The sequence below is a fragment of the Macaca nemestrina genome, chromosome 5 (assembly GCF_043159975.1).
Source record: "Macaca nemestrina isolate mMacNem1 chromosome 5, mMacNem.hap1, whole genome shotgun sequence".
Lineage (NCBI taxonomy): Eukaryota > Metazoa > Chordata > Mammalia > Primates > Cercopithecidae > Macaca > Macaca nemestrina.
This window is the reverse complement of record NC_092129.1, coordinates 71,478,215-71,495,567: the sequence shown is the minus strand read 5'-3', so window position 1 is coordinate 71,495,567 and position 17,353 is coordinate 71,478,215. Positions and strand designations below refer to the sequence as shown.

The 17,353-nt window shown below is 40.1% G+C and overlaps 1 protein-coding gene across 18 annotated transcripts in view; it reads left to right on the top strand.

The window, feature by feature from the left end:
* The window catches only part of LOC105489042 (spectrin repeat containing nuclear envelope protein 1), a 536,331-nt gene that overhangs the window by 284,656 nt on the left and 234,322 nt on the right, over positions 1–17,353 (top strand). For all 18 annotated transcript variants that reach the window (XM_011753636.2, XM_011753647.3, XM_011753641.2 and 15 more), the window contains 10 exons: positions 838–991; positions 3,691–3,834; positions 4,607–4,771; positions 8,361–8,678; positions 9,614–9,769; positions 9,925–10,095; positions 10,998–11,324; positions 12,896–13,048; positions 13,307–13,474; positions 16,734–16,910. In XM_011753636.2, the coding sequence (XP_011751938.2) occupies positions 838–991; positions 3,691–3,834; positions 4,607–4,771; positions 8,361–8,678; positions 9,614–9,769; positions 9,925–10,095; positions 10,998–11,324; positions 12,896–13,048; positions 13,307–13,474; positions 16,734–16,910 (1,933 nt within the window). The remainder of the gene's footprint in view (positions 1–837; positions 992–3,690; positions 3,835–4,606; positions 4,772–8,360; positions 8,679–9,613; positions 9,770–9,924; positions 10,096–10,997; positions 11,325–12,895; positions 13,049–13,306; positions 13,475–16,733; positions 16,911–17,353) is intronic.

Sequence of the window (17,353 nt, the reverse complement as noted above, 5' to 3'; positions counted from 1 at the left end):
GTAATCCCAGCACTTTGAGAGGCTGAGGTGGGTGAATCACAAGGTCAGGAAGTCGAGACCATCCTGGCTAACACAGTGAAACCCCATCTCTACTAAAAGTACAAAAAAATGAGCCAGGCGTGGTGATGGGCACCTGTAGTCCCAGCTACTCGGGAGGCTGAGGCAGGAGAATGGCATGAAGCCAGTAGGCGGAGCTTGCAGTGAGCCGAGATAATGCCATTGCACTCCAGCCTGAGTGACAGAGCGAGACTCTGTCTCAAAAAAAAAAAAAAAAAAAAAAAAGCACGTGTGTGTTTAGACAAGAGAAGTGCTTAACTTATCTATAAGAGAAACAATTAAGTTTTAATATTTAGACCAAGTCAGGAAATATTGTCCTTTTATTTCATTGTGATTTTCTGATTTTTAATCTCACGCAAGGTGGTTACTGTACTTGTTCTTCTCTCCTGCTCTGAATGTCCTGCTCAGTTTGATAGAGTTAAGTATTGCTTCTCTCCCTGCCCAGGGCTTTGGCTCCAGAAAAGACCCACTCAGGGGGATCTCTCCCAGTTTTGCCTTTGAACCTCTCTCAGTGTCTGCTGTCCCCCTAGCTGCTGACTCTTGAGTTGATAGCCAGTTCCATGTTTCTGCATATTGGCCTGGGGTTAAATGTCCCTTGCTTCCTGAGGCTGCCCTTCACACCTGGACTCAGTGTCGTTAAGCCCTGGGTAGCCTGCTCACTCCCAAGTCAGCTTCTCTTGACCCCTTGCTGACTGGAGTGGATGGAGCAAACACAATGACAGATTTTAGAGTCCTAAGGATTGTCAATGTGGATTTATTGTCCTTTCAAATCCCTCGCAGTCAACTCGAAGGAGCTCTCTCAAAATGGACAAGTTACCAGGATGATGTTCGACAGTTCTCCGGTTGGATGGACAGTATGGAAGCCAACCTAAATGAATCAGAAAGGCAGCATGCAGAGCTGCGGGATAAAATAAGTATGCTCGGAAAAGCCAAGGTGAGAGCTGGATTCCAGATTCCATTTGTTTTCTTACAGGCTTCTTTAGAATGCCACAGTCAGACAAAAATGGGATTACGTGTATGCTGGGACTGTGCACATAACCAAATTATGTTTGGGGCTTATAGTATAATTTCTAAAGCCTTCTTAAACTGGAATTTCATTTGTGGTTATTTTATTGTGAGTAAAAATTTTCCCTTCCAGAAAAAACATGTTGTATTATAAAACATGTAGACCCATGTTTTATAATACAAACCATTGAAAATGTAGCACCTTGAAATATCTATTAATGTATTCAGCCTGCTTATCGTTAGGAAGTCTTTCTTTTTTTAATCACATCCTTTTGTGTTATTTTTTGTGCATTTGTCATAATGCTTATATTAGTACAGTACTACATGGAAAGATTTTTAAAATAAATAAATAATGGCATGTTCTTAAAACTTATTGACAGTAGTATTCAAACATGAAGTTTTACAGTCCTTTGGTTTACAGCTGCAGCCTTACTCCAGGGCATGATCATTGGACAGCCTGTTCCTTCACCCCTTTACCATTGTCCTAAACAGCACTTATGATCTTCTACACAGAAATCCTTTAACCTCTCACATTCTCTATTTCTGCTCATTTGTGTCACCTCACCCTGAATATATTACATTGGAAACCTCATTATTCCCAGTGCCTTCTTTCTCATTGCATCGGGCACTAGGTTCTACTGATCCATCCTCTTCACCTGAACTGGAACAGACTCCTGATTTTTCACCTTGTTTCTTGCCTGTATCTATTGTTATCTCCTATAAAGATGAATGTCTCACTTCCAGCCTGAGGTCCTGTGTTGGCTTCCCATTGTCTACAGTATAAGCTCAATCTCCCTTGCCTGGTTTGTAAGAATGGAAATGAGCTCCTCTGCCATGCTCCTTTCCTTCATGCTCCCAGCCTCCTCCCTTGTGCTCTCCAGCCTTGCTGAATCTCACACTGTCTCCCGAACATGCCACAGTCTTCACAGTTCTGTGCCTTTGCATAATCTCTTCCCTTTTTACAGAAGGTCCTTGCTCTGTCTCTGCCCCTGGCAACCTCCTACTGATCTTTCTGAATGAATTTTGAAGTCATTTTAGCTATGCTACACCACCACCGCTCAGGCTTGATTCATTGTTCTGTTCTCTCATAGCCCTTGGTTCAAAGCTCTTTATCAATTTCATAGGATACATATTTGCATGTCCCTCTCCTTCAGTGGATAGAGATGCTTAATTTTCTTCATATCTTCAACACTTGGCTCTCTGTCTGACACAGAGCACATGCTGAGTAACAGTTATTTAAATGACTAAATGATCTTATGTGACCTATGCCAAGGTACTTAATGTTTCTGGGGCTCATTTGTGCATCCGTAAATTAATATAATTATAATTATCTGCTTCATAAATACCTGCAGTAATTAATTGCTTAATTAATTGGATTCTTCATCTATTCAATCAACATTCATTGAGAAATTGCTACATGCATGCATTGTGCCTGATTCTAGCAGTAAAAACAGTCAAGCGTACATTAGTGGGGATGCATTCACTCATTAATAAATGTACAAATAAATAATTATAACTGCTGAGTACTATGAAGAAAAAAAGTGGTGTGGTGTGAGAGAAAGTAATTTTGAAAAGGTTCATACAGTTGTTTGAGGCCAGGGGAGAGGGACAGGAAAGGCCTCTCTGAAACAGCAGACATTTAGTCAATGCACTAAAGAATTTAAGGCAGAGAAATGAGCCTAGGGAGGAGTTGAGGAACCAGCATTCTAGATAGAATAAACAGCTGGTCCTCAGGCCCGGTGGAGGGAAAGATCCTGTTGCAATGGGGAGCTGCAAGGAGAAAGGCAGGTGTTGTTGGGGCAGAGAGCAGGCAGGGAGGGGCTGCGAGGGGAGTTTGATGAAGAGACAGGGCCTGATCCTCCATCGCCATGTCAGCTGCTCTGAGGATTTTCCTCTTGATCCTGGCAGCATTGGGAAGATAATCCAGGTTTTAAGCTGAGAAGTGACATGATTCAACTTTTAATTGCAAGACATTATATCACTTAGACTGCTGTGTGGAGCATGAAATAAGGGACAGGGAAAGAACTGGTGGCCAGGAATCTGCCTGGGAGACTACTGCAAAGTCCAAGTGAAAGAGGAGGGCAGCCTGCGCTGGGGAGTTTGCAGGAGATGTGGGGACAGATGTCACGGTATAAAAGGAGGTAGAGCTAATTGGATTTCCGAATGGTTTAAGAGGACAGAGAGCTAGAGAAGATGCTGAAACAATTCTCATATTCTGGGTTGACCGGCTGGGTGGGAGGTCATGGCATTTGCTGTTTGAAGAGATGGAAAGAGAAGGGGGTTTCATGGGAGGCTGGGGTAGAATAGGGATGGGGTGAGCATCAGGGGTCCATTTCTGGTCATAATCAGTTTGAAATGTTAAAGTAGAAACATAAAGTCATTAATTGGGAATTCATATCTTAGAGAAAGTTCTGGACCAGACATAAAATACACACATACACACACACACACACACACTCCATGCATTCACACACATATCTGTGTCAAATAGATAAATAGATGGAGGGATGGACGAATGGGTAACCGGAGGTCACTTGTCAACTGTACAGTTAAAATATCTTGATTTTAGCATGTCACTGATGTGATGGTGCATGGGTAACCACTTTATTTTTCTTAAATGCTCTCTAGTTATTAAATGAAGAAGTGCTGAGTTACAGCAGCTTGCTGGAGACCATTGAAGTCAAAGGGGCTGGCATGACAGAACACTATGTCACCCAGCTAGAACTCCAGGATCTACAGGAACGATACAGAGCCATCCAAGAGAGGGCCAAGGTACGGCAAAGCACTTTTCTTGTAGATTCACCACAAGGGGAGTATTTGGAGCTGTGCTCCTTTAAAGACTCATTTATTTTCAAGAATGATGGGCTTGGGAAAACAGAACAAAAGCAAAATGAATTTTTAATATTTTAAAGGTGGTACTGGCAAAACCTTCAAATATTGTTAGTATTATGAAAGCTGTGAAAGTAAGATAATTTTCAACTAAAAATTCCTAGAAATGTACCAATTTTTAAAAAATTCTGGACAGCTTCATAATTAAGACTCATAAATGCCTTAGTATGTCTGATCGTGAGAGTTTTCTAAGATGGAAAATAATCACTGATAGTATTTATCATTCTTCATTTAGTCCTCACAAAGAAAATAAATATGCTTTTTCAGAGCACATTCTACTGTGGAAAATTAAATCCACAGTAAGTCCAAATCCTCATTTAAGGCACAATATAAAAATTTCAATTTTCTTCATTAGCAAAAGTGAATTTTTATGAAATTAGTAAAGTGAATTCATTTTTTAATCTGTCTGTTACATTTTATAAGGTGTTCAGAGATCATGTAGTTAATTCAACAAAATAGTTAATAACACATTTATTCCTGAAATATTAGATTTTTATATTTTTACATAAATCTTGAAGATTAATGATTCTAGGAAATAACTCATATTCCAATGTCTCAATAACTGTACTTTTCTAAAATTACAAAAGCGAATTACACTTTGATGCTTTATAAAGTAATGTGTTCCTATCTTCATTATTGTAAATGCTAATTATAGGAAGCCGTAACCAAGTCTGAAAAACTTGTCCGCCTGCACCAAGAGTATCAGAGAGACCTAAAGGCATTTGAAGTTTGGTTGGGGCAAGAACAAGAAAAGCTCGACCAGTATTCAGTTCTTGAAGGTGATGCTCACACTCATGAGACAACATTGCGTGATCTTCAGGTAAAGCCTCCTTTATCCTAAAACAAAGGAATCTTCATTCTGAATATGGAATTATTATTTTAAGCAATAGGAAGTTAATAGAAACCTTGAGCCCAGTGGCTAGCTGATACACATTAAGTGCAATCCCCATAAGGTCTGATCAAGAACATTCTGAGACCTCAGTAGTATGTGCTAGTTGACATCATTTTGTAGCAATTTAGATAGGGCAGGACTAGCACTTGGGGAACTCATAGAGCTGCTAGGGTGGCCCTGACAAGAATGGCTGGAGATCCAATTGATGGGGTTGTCTGGCCTACCTGCCTGTTTCTCCCTAAGGGATCAAACCAGATGTGGGGGACAGCAGCAGAAAGCATTAGAAGGTGACATGAAGTCAAACTAGTGGCAATGTATTGAGCCATGTGGTTTTAAGCAAAACTTGCCACATTGCTGATGGTACAGGTTTGGGCTCAGGATTCTAGAAGAAGGAATTAAAGAAGCCAAAAAAAAAAAAAAAAAAAAGTGTTTGGGCCCAGGCCAGCAGGCCATAATTCATGGTGAGAAGTCAGACATGGTGGAAAAAGTGGTCATAACCTATATACTTATTTACTCATTCAGTATTTACTGGGCACTTAAAACAGTACACATACTTTGCTAGCTACTTCAGGTAAAGGTGATTAAGATACGATTTCTGCCTTCAAGGAACTTGAAATCTGATGAGGAACACAAACCCATAGCAAGATGATTATAAAGAATGTGGTGAGGACATTAACAGACTAATGTAAGGAATCTTATGGTAGCCTCAAAGAAGGGCCCATAATCTTACCTTAAGGAGTAGGTAGGAATCAAGGAAGTTCACCAAGAAGGGGCCACCATGTACAAAACAAACAGCAGAAGATGGAGAAAGGCCAATGAGATCACTTTATGTCCCACCAGCAATGTGTTGGAACTTACAAATGTGCTATCAGCCCGGATTAGAATTGGTTCAGGATTCGGGAGGCTGAGGCAGGAGAATGGCGTAAAAACCCGGGAGGCAGATCTTGCAGTGAGCTGAGATCCGGCCACTGCACTCCAGCCTGGGCGACACAGCGAGACTCCGTCTCAAAAAAAAAAAAAAAAAAAAAAAAGAAAAAAAAAAAAGAATTGGTTCAGGATTGGGTAAGTTTTACCTACAGCTTGGACAAGGTGGAAAAACCAGGGACCATCATGATTATCAGTCACATATAAAATTTCTGGCTTTTTCTGTTAGGTCTGGGAAATTGTATAATGTCAAGAGAATGGGGTTGGGATTAGGAAGTTGGGACTCTAATCCTTGGGGAACCCAACACTAGGTGACTTCAGGCAAGTGAGAACTTCTTTGACCCAATTTCATCCATAGAGTTGTAAGGATTAAATGGAAGAAAATCTTGTTTAAATATACGGTCTACTCATGAAGTAAGTAAATAATAAAAGTTAGAAGGGTCACAATTTCCTCAGCTTACTTACGGGTCTCATCCATCCTGCCTCCAAAGAGTAGGATGTCCTAGTCCACAGGTTTAGCTGTTGTAATTTATTTGACTCAAATCGACTATTTTCTTTAAATAACCCTTCTTAGTTCTACACTACCAACATCATTGGCAAGCAAATGCTGAGCGCCCTGTGCTTTTGTGTAGGAACTAAGCCAATAGTTACCCATCGCCAGCAGATGTTGCTGTTGCTCTGGTCAAGAGAAAATATTTCGCTTAAGCCAGTATTTAAGTGGTGCAAACCTAACTTCCCCCTGATTTCACCGTGCATTAATTCTTACATTTTCTATTGTGAGCCACCACAAAGGTTAAAAAGGAAGGAAGATGCTAGTGACAGGAAGCAGTGGTGGAGAATTGTGATGCCGCAACCACAAAGCAGAATTTCTTCAGAATCCTGATGTTCTGTAGCATGTACATGGTGTGGGGATTGGCCAGTCGTGTGGACCATATTCAGAAATTATTCTGTATAACCTGAAGGCCTAGTTTGGGTCATAGAACATATATAATTTATATATTTTTATATAATATTTTAAATATATTAATATATTTTAATATGTTTAATATATTATATACACATATTTATGTTATATATATTTTATATTTTTAGTAATATTATATATAAATATATATTTATTTAAATATTGAGCTATATTTTTCCTTCAGAATACAGAGTTGAAATTTGGGATATATGAGAATTTATCTAATAGAATATTAACTTGGATAATAGATAAAGTGGTTATTTATGAAGTATGGAAAAAATGCTGAGAAGATTAATAAATCAGTCAACTACTGTCCAGGGCCACAGTGTCTGTATTTTTAAATAAAATATTATTGGAATGCAGCCACACCCATTTATTTATGTATCATCTGTGGTTTTTTTCATACTACAATGGCAGAGTTAAGTCATTGCAACAGAGACCTATGGCCCACAAGGTCCAAGTTATTTACTATCAGGCCCTTCATAGAAAAAGTTTGCCAACTTTGAATTAGGAAAATGATTGTAAAAAATTATCATGAAAAAAAGTCTAAGAATTTTAGAATAAAGTTTATGTATTTGTTGCCAATTTGATTAATATTTTACCATGTATATCTATAGTTCTTCTCTTTCCATGTGCATATGTGTTTACATTACACCATGCTTGAAGTGACATCGTATTTGAAGAAATATGTTCTATTAGTTGAAACCATATGAGATTGTTATTTTTGTAAGAAAAATATTTTAGCAATCTTAAGTGGTTTTTAAGGTATGGTATTGAGGAAATAAATACTATGTTTTAACTACATATATTGATACTTTTAGCATTGTTGATGGGATTTGACATGATTTATTTTACTTTAGGTGATCAGATCAAGTGACCATATAGATTTATGTTTATCACCAGAAATATAAGTGTGCCATGTTGTTTTACCAACATCTTTAAGGATATAAGTTTCTTTTTATCCTATAAAAAATAGCATATGCTCTTCAAAACTTGATTTATACTAAATTTGTAGGGTAAATCTTTGGGGCTTAGGCTTTGGTGGAGGAAATGTGTTTGCACCTGGGAGCACCTGGTGGGCAGGTGTGATGAACTAATTTCCCAGGTTTGTGTGCCCTGCACTCTCCAGGTTCAACTTTTCTTGGCCACCACAGTGCCTAGAGTACAGCTTTGGCAAAAGATTCCTCCTTAGCAAAAAGAGGGTTCATTGTTTCTTTCTCAGTCACAAATGTAACACTGAGCTATTCAATGTCAAAGCAAGAAGCTTAAGGCACTTTAAGCAGATTATGAGCCATAATAAGCCTAGGTCATTCTTTTAAACAATAACTCTTTACTCACAAGTGTTTTTGCCTATAAGCTAAAAAGTCAAATTTCAAAAACTGTTGATTGAGAAAAATATTGGGGTGTGTGTATGTGTGTGTGTGTTGATTATTTTAATTGGAAAAATTTTAGGAATCTTTCTGACTTGGAAGAAAATATTGTTAGGGACGTATTTTTGTATAGAGCATAATAAAATCATTTTTTTCTAATGAGAAGTTCAAGCAATCACAGTTGGCTTGGGCGAGACATGCTAACCCATGCAAGTGTGAAATATGATTCAGAGTAACAGCCATACCTTTTTCTCTGCAGGAGCTACAGGTACACTGTGCAGAGGGGCAGGCCCTGTTGAACTCAGTGCTGCACACCAGAGAGGATGTGATCCCATCAGGTATCCCACAGGCAGAGGACCGGGCTTTAGAGTCTCTCCGGCAAGACTGGCAGGTTTACCAGCACAAGCTGTCCGAGACCCGGACTCAGTTCAATAACGTAGTGAACAAACTGAGGCTAATGGAGCAGAAGTTTCAGCAAGTAGATGAATGGCTCCAAACAGCAGAGGAGAAAATTAGTCCCAGGACCATACGTCAGTCAAACCGAGCAACCAAGGAGATACAGTTACATCAGATGAAGGTATAACTCATGTAGATTCCTGATCTTTCTCAAAGCTACAGTTACCTTGCATAGTTTGTTCCATAAAAATATATAGTATCTTTTGTCCAAAGCTTAGGCTTTGCAAAAGCTTTTCGATTACCTAGAAAGTTAAAATAAATTACAATGGAGCATTCCTCTTACAGCAATTATTTCATAAATTAGCCTTTGATACAATGTAGTTTAATGTGATTATTTTATATTTTCCTTCCATACCCTATTACCTTGTTTTGTGAAGATACATGAATGTTTGTGTTACACTAATTTAAGTTTATGGTTCTGATATGAAATAACTCCAATATAGTTCATTGAAATGATACTGGAGAATTAGTTTTATTCTAATTTTTATGCAATTTTAGTGCACACATCTAAAATAGTGCTTGGGCCTTAGGAATTTATTTTCATTATCCACCCATTTTAAAATTGATCTAAGTACAATAGGAGGTCTAAAAAATTATGCCACTTTGTTTTCAGGTTTATTTATTTATTTATTTATTTATTTATTTATTTATTATTATTTTTTGGAGACAGAGTCTCATTCTGTCACCCAGGCTGGAGTGCAGTGAAGTGATCTCAGCTCACTGTAACCTCCATCTTCTGGGTTCAAGCAATTCTCCTGCCTCAGCCTCCCAAGTAGCTGGGACTACAGGCATGAGCCACTGCACCTGGCCTGTTTTCATTTTTAATTTTTGAATGGAAGTGTAATAGATACAGAAAACTATCCAACTCAAGTGTACAGTTTGTATCACATTGTTTTAATATATTTATGAAGATAACATTTGGCATTTTCACAATTATGTCTCAAAATAAACGTCTTCTAAACATACACTGAAACCATTTCCCATTAAGAAGATATATATCGGTCTTATTCAAATGGCTAAGATTGAATGTTTCCCTTCGATACTTTGTCATTTCAGAAGTGGCACGAAGAAGTGACCGCGTACAGAGATGAAGTTGAGGAAGTGGGAGCTAGAGCTCAGGAGATACTGGACGAAAGCCACGTGAACAGCAGAATGGGTTGCCAGGCCACCCAGCTGACTTCCAGATACCAAGCCCTGCTTCTCCAAGTGCTGGTGAGTGGGTCACCAGGTGCTCAGCATAGGCCAGCAAACTTCACCGGCCAAAATAGCCTTCCTTTCACGAACATCCAGTGAAGATACATATTCATCAACAAAGGCCCTGGCACAGGCCTTTACTTCACCGTTCAGTTTTCTCTGTTCTTTCATAGGAACAAATAAAATTCCTGGAAGAAGAGATTCAGAGTTTGGAGGAATCAGAGTCATCCCTCAGTTCCTATTCGGATTGGTATGGCTCTACGCATAAAAACTTCAAGAATGTGGCTACCAAGATTGACAAAGTAGATACAACAATGATGGGGAAGAAATTGAAGACGTTGGAGGTAGGCACACATACTTCAGATTTGTGTCCAACCTTTCCGTTCACCGAGCTGCCCATTCTCCTGTATAGATACTGGAAGCACAAGTGATCATCCCAACCATTATGACTGGTGATCCTGAGCTCATCGTTTTACTTGAAATACTAAGTTGGCTCTTTAAGGCCAGAAGCCGGCTTTCACTTATTTATGATGTGTTGTTATCAGAATGACTTACACATGGACACCCATGAAAGTCTTAACTGAATTCCAGTGTGACACTTCAATATTAAGAGAAAACGACCTCTCAAATTAATGGCCCAGTGCCTGTCCAGAGTTTAAACTCAGGTCTTTTGAAAAAGATTGCTAGGGATGAGAGAAACATCAAGTTCTTTTTTGATTCTCTGAATTGGAAATGATATATCAATCAAGACTTTTAGAACCTATATCGAAGTAAAGAAGCCAGGGTTCCTGATTCCTGGCAGGTCAAATCTGGTTATGAACATCAACAACTTAGTTTAAAGGGAAATAGGTAGACTGAAGAACAGACCTTGAGAAACCTTTCTTTAAAAGGAAAAGAAATGGCCAGGCTCAGTGGCTCACACCTGTAATTCCAGCACTTTGGGAGGCTGAGGTGGGTGGATTGCTTGAGGTCAGGAGTTCAAGACCAGCCTGACCAACATGGTGAAACCCTGTCTCTACTAACAAATACAAAAATTAGCCAGGCATGGTGGCACAGACCTGTAGTCCCAGCTACTTCAGAGGCTGAGGCAGGAGAATCTCTGGAACCCAGGAGGCGGAGGTTGCAATGAGCCAAGATCGTGCCACTGCACTCCAGCCTCAGTGACAAAGTGAAACTCCATCTCAAAAAAAAAAAAAAAAGAAAAGAAATAAGGTTACATTTGCTTCCTACTCACTCTCTTTTTCAGGTTTTGCTCAAAGACATGGAGAAAGGTCACAGTTTGCTGAAATCAGCCCGGGAGAAAGGAGAGAGGGCTGTTAAATACTTGGAGGAAGGCGAGGCAGACAGGTTAAGAAAGGAGATTCATGATCACGTGGAGCAGTTGAAGGAACTGACCAGCACTGTCCGGAAAGAACACATGACACTGGAAAAAGGTCTTCATTTAGCAAAGGAATTCTCAGATAAATGCAAAGCCCTGACACAGTGGATAGCAGAATACCAGGAAATCCTACGTGTTCCTGAAGAACCCAAAATGGAATTATATGAGAAAAAAGCTCAGTTATCTAAATACAAGGTAATGTGTTTACTCACTGACAGATGCATGCGGAGTTCACGCAGAGACTAAATGGGAGGGAGGTAATTCTTGCTGTGTGTTACCCGTAGCAGCTGCTGGAATGCATCCCGCACGTGTCCGTTCTGCAGCTGTCCAGCGATGCCATGACCTGTGGAGATCTACTGGGTTAAATCCACTACTTCAGAGTTATTTTTCCATTCAGAGATCTGATACTCAAAGATTGTGTCAATACATTTATTGATTGTATGTATCTGTCAATCAATGAAGATCTTTTCTGATGTGTGAGCCAGGTATTTGGATCCTCCAGGTAAAATATTGCTGGCACGAGGATCCCATATCTTTTCCATATTGAGGCTTCCCTTCATCTTCTAGTACCCAAGGCTAGAAGCTGACCTATGGTAAATTGAAAATGACATATCGTGTTTATAAGAAAATAAGTTCTAATTAACAAACTCTAGCTGAGTACCTTAGAAACTGATTTTTGAAAGAATAAATAGTGATGTGGATATACATGACATAGACAAAGGTACTTCACCCGCTCCAATATTTGAAGCAATTATGCAAGCTTACATGTGGAATAATTTGTGTTATAAATTTGATCTGGATGATTGAGTGATACCTTTTAAGAATTACAGTGTGGGCCGGGCGCGGTGGCTCAAGCCTGTAATCCCAGCACTTTGGGAGGCCGAGACGGGCGGATCACGAGGTCAGGAGATCGAGACCATCCTGGCTAATATGGTGAAACCCTGTCTCTACTAAAAATACAAAAAACTAGCCGGGCGAGGTGGTGGGCGCCTGTAGTCCCAGCTACTCGGGAGGCTGAGGCAGGAGAATGGCGTAAACCCGGGAGGTGGAGCTTGCAGTGAGCTGAGATCTGGCCACTGCACTCCAGCCTGGGCAACAAAGCGAGACTCCGTCTCAAAAAAAAAAAAAAAAAAAAAAAAGAATTACAGTGTGCTGGCTTACCCCAAAGCTTTCCCTGTTGGAAGCTTTTGTGATGGCCTCTTCCAGCCGATGTCTATTTCTATCCTTGGCTTCTCTGCCAAGCCTGACAACTTGTCTTTGAAGAGGCCACATAAGAATCACAGCCTCTTCCTTCCGGCCACTGATTTCTTGATAGATTTAAGTAGTGCTTTTAGCCTATTTCAGCAAGGTCACAACTAGAATTGTTCTTGCTAACTCCCTGAGTAGCTCAAATTGGAACTAACTTCATGACCTCAAAATCAAAAGACAGTGGCCTTTTCATGTTGAGAATTTTTTTCTCTGATGAAAGGAATAAGGTAGAAGCCAGAAATATGAGCTATATTAAATTTAGCCAAATAGAACTATTTCCCATCCTTTTTTCTCCACATAGGACGGTCCATTTGATGTGTGACTTTTCTTTTGTATTTAGAAACTGTGTTAGCCATAATAAATCACTCTCTCTTTAATGTTTTGCACTTATTGATTCATAAATATGTACCAATCTTTCTTTGAGGTGGATCATCTCTTGGCGTGCCACGGGCGCATGTATGTATTCATCTTGTTCACAGAGATGAGCAAGCTCATTTTTTTTTTCTTTGTAATTCAAGTCACTTCAACAAACGGTGCTGTCCCATGAACCATCAGTAAAGTCAGTGAGAGAGAAGGGTGAAGCTCTTCTGGAACTAGTGCAGGATGTCACTTTAAAGGACAAAATAGATCAACTTCAAAGTGATTACCAGGACCTGTGCAGCATAGGAAAGGTAAGGAGAGATGAAAGACTCCATAAAAGGGTTTATTTTCCAAAATGTGGGTCCTGACTCCTTTCTCTGTGTCACATAATTTTAAGATCTGGTATGGGTTAGTATTTTTTTTTTAATTCAGATAGATATTTAATTGGCATAATGACTATATATTTTTTCCATTCCTGGTAGTTTTCTCTTGGGTTTTTTGTAATACAAAACAGTTTTGAGTAGATTTTTCACTTGAAAGTCACCTCTGATGGGCACCTGGTTTTGCAGGAGCATGTCTTCAGTCTGGAGGCGAAAGTCAAAGACCATGAAGACTACAACAGTGAGCTCCAAGAGGTTGAAAAGTGGCTGCTGCAGATGTCCGGCAGACTGGTGGCCCCTGACCTCCTGGAGACGAGCAGCCTGGAGACAATCACCCAGCAACTGGCCCACCACAAGGTACCCCTGACCTTTAAAGGGCTGCCTTTGGGACAGCTTCACCAGTGTGTGTATGCGTGTGTCTGTGCATGTGTGTGCATGTGTGGGGATGCACACACAGGTGCATCTCTGGTTTACAATGATTGTACTGAGAGAATCAGGTCTATATTAGTCCGTTTTCACATGGCTGACAAAGACATACCTGAGACTGGGCAATTTACGAAAGAAAGAGGTTTATTGGACTTACAGTTCCATGTGTCTGGGGAGGCCTCACAATCATGGTGGAAGGTAAAGGCACATCTCACATGGTGGCAGACAAGAGAGTGTTTGCGGGGAAACTCCCATCTTTAAAACCATCAGATCTCATGAGACTTATTTGCTATCATGAGAACAGCATGGGAAAGAGCTGTCCCCATGATTCAGTTATCTCCTACCGGGTCCCTTCCACAACATGTGGGAACTCAAGATGAGATTTGGGTAGGGAGACAGCCAAACGATATCAAGGTCTAAGTCTCAAGCACTTCTGACAATTGACAACAGTTGAACTTGGTGTTCAAGTGAATCAAGAAGAGTTGAATCCTCTCATTGAACTTCTGAACACATTGTTGCATTTTCCCCAGCTGATAATTTTTATCTCAGAATTTAGTCTTTATGGGATCTATTTTGGAAAATGCAGCCAAAGGCATCAGAAAATCTGGATTCTAGTCTGGACTCTTCCCCTTCCTGGAGAGACAACTTCGCCTATCTGAGTCTGTCTTTTTCTCCTTTAGGATGATAACAATACCAGCCCATCTCATAATTGTTGTGCTAAACACAGGAGATAATATTTGTGAAGACATTTTGTAAATCACAAAGTACAAAACTAATGTGAGGAGTTCTTATCTTTGATACAGGTGATAGGCTAAAAGCACTATTTAAATCTGTCAAGATAAGAACTTAATAATACGTATTTTTAGTAATTATGTTTACCAGATGATAGATGTTGTGGTCACAATTTTATGGAGCAACTTATTTGTGATCGTAATGGAAAGCAAGTTTTTTCATGATGTGGTCGGTGTCTGATAGTGTGTCTTAGGAAAGCCAGTTAGCCTCTCTGGGCGCCAACATTTCCATCTATAAGAAAGGATTTTATTTAACAAATATGAATTAAAAAGCAGCTACACTATACCTTCTGGTAGGCACTGAGGAGATGACAATCCAGAAGGTAGTCTACCCCATGAATGACCTCGTGGTGGAATGGTTCTGTTCCAACTCAGAGACAAAGTGGTTCCTTTCAACTGAGCATATATAATAACTGCTAGCCCAGCACTGTTTGAAAAAGTAGTAGACCCTGGACTGCTGAAGGGGCCACCCAGGTTTCCTATAGATATAATGATGGGTTACCCAGGCAACCGTATATTGGATTGTGTCACTTGTCCTTAGCATCATATAACAGTTAAAAAAAAAAAAGAAAAGAAAAAGAAAAAACACTAGAACTTGATTTTATTTATTTATTTTTTTGAGGTGGAGTTTTGCTCCTGTTGCTCAGGCTGGAGTGTGGTGGTGCAATCTCAGCTCACTGCAACCTCTGCTTCCTAGGTTCAAGTGATTCTCCTGCCTCAGTCTCCCGAGTAGCTGAGATTACAAGTGCCCTCCACCATGCCCGACTAATTTTTGTATTTTTAGTAGAGACAGGGTTACACCATGTGGGCCAGGCTGGTCTCTAACTCCTGACCTCAGGTGATCCACCAGCCTAGGCCTCCCAAAGTACTGGGATTACAGGTATGAGCCACCACACCTGGCCAGAACGTGATTAAAAAAAATAAGTTTTTCTTCCCTGAGTCATCTATAAGAATGCTCACTAAAGAATGCCAGTGGGTATGGTGGTGTGAGGTGAAATCAGGCTGAGCTATGTGCAAAGCCTGGGGTCTGTGCCATACCTTGACTGTGTTGTACAACCTCACTGTGCTTCAGTTTCCTCATCTATAAAATAATGATAGTACACATTCGTCGGGCTTATATGTAATTCCTGGACTATAGCAGGTGCTTAATAAATGATAAGTTTAAATGCTGTTTTCATTATTATAAACAGTAGTAGATGTAAGTTAGATATCACATGAATTAAAAAATAGATATGAGATTATTACAGAAACTAGAATTAGATTATTACATTTGTGCAGAAGTAATTGTTTTGTCATTAAAAGTAATAACAGGCTGGGCGCGGTGGCTCACACCTGTAATCCAAGCACTTTGGGAGTCCAAGGCCAGCAGATCACTTGAGGTCAGGAGTTCAAGACCAGCCTGGCCAACATAGTAAAACCCGATCTCTATTAAAAATACAAAAAAAAAAAAAAAAAAAAAAGCCAGGTGTGGTGGTGGACACCTATAATCCCACCTACTTGGGAGGCTGAGGCAGAAGAATCGCTTGGGCCAGGCGCGGTGGCTCAAGCCTGTAATCCCAGCACTTTGGGAGGCCGAGATGGGCGGATCACGAGGTCAGGAGATCGAGACCATCCTGGCTAACACAGTGAAACCCCGTCTCTACTAAAAAATACAAAAAAACTAGCCGGGCGAGGTGGCGGGCGCCTGTAGTCCCAGCTACTCGGGAGGCTGAGGCAGGAGAATGGCGTAAACCCGGGAGGCGGAGCTTGCAGTGAGCTGAGATTCGGCCACTGCACTCCAGCCCGGGCGAAAGAGCAAGACTCCCTCTCAAAAAAAAAAAAAGAAGAATCGCTTGAACCCGGGAGGCAGAGGTGGCAGTAAGCCAAAATTGTGCCACTGCACTCCAGCCTGGGCAGCAGAGTGACACTCTGTCTCAAAAAAAAGAAAGAAAGAAAGAAAAGTAATGACAAAAACCACAACTACATTTGCACCAAGCTTATAGAAATGAGATATTATATAAATTGGATGAAATAGTAATCAGACTGTTTTAGACAAAAATTACGCCAGAATTATAACTTATCGACCTGAAAAATATAGGAACATCCTTTTGTCTGGTAGTAATACCATGGAGCAGATATCTCTCTGAGATCAGCCATGAACACAGTCTAGTCTTAAAGGTTACTTACTTCGTCAGTCCTTCTGTAACTAATCTCTCAAGCTCATTGACTCTTCCCTTTGGAGTATCCCTGAAAACATGTGCTTTTGTTTTCATTTAATGTATAACTAAGATAAATTGCAAGATTCTTTCAAAAACAGTATTAAACAGTGAAATTATCTATCTTAAACTTTGTTTGATGGATAAGTTATTTAAAAGTAAAAGTAGAATTCTGAGAACTCTGTATTGGTTTCATTTTTGCAGGCAATGATGGAAGAAATTGCTGGTTTTGAAGACCGTTTGAACAATCTTCAAATGAAAGGTGATACTTTGATTGGCCAATGTGCAGACCACCTGCAAGCGAAACTTAAACAAAACGTCCATGCTCATCTGCAGGGTACAAAGGACAGCTACTCAGCGATCTGCAGCACAGCTCAGAGGGTGAGTGTCCCCAGAACGTTCCATGATGACGAGGAATTATGGAGACAGGCTGTGTAGTCTAGAGACTTTTTATAAATAGAATCAATGCTCAACTCTTTGGATTAGTTAGTTTTGATGTGTTGCCAGACAGGAAATATGAGGATAAATTTCACAGTGGCTGTGTGAACACAAAACTAACACATTTTGTATTTGATTGATGTGACTAAGCAGTGAATTTCAGATATTGTTTTATCCAATTTGTTTATTCCATGAATTGATTATGAAAAAGTTTGTCAAAAGTTGATTTGGGCCGGGCATGGTGGCTCAAGCCTGTAATCCTAGCACCTTGGGAGGCCAAAGCAGGTGGATCACTTGAGGTCAGGAGTTCGAGACCAGCCTGGCCAACATGGTGAAACTCCATCTCCACTAAAAATACAAAAATTACCCGGGTATGTTGGCAAGCA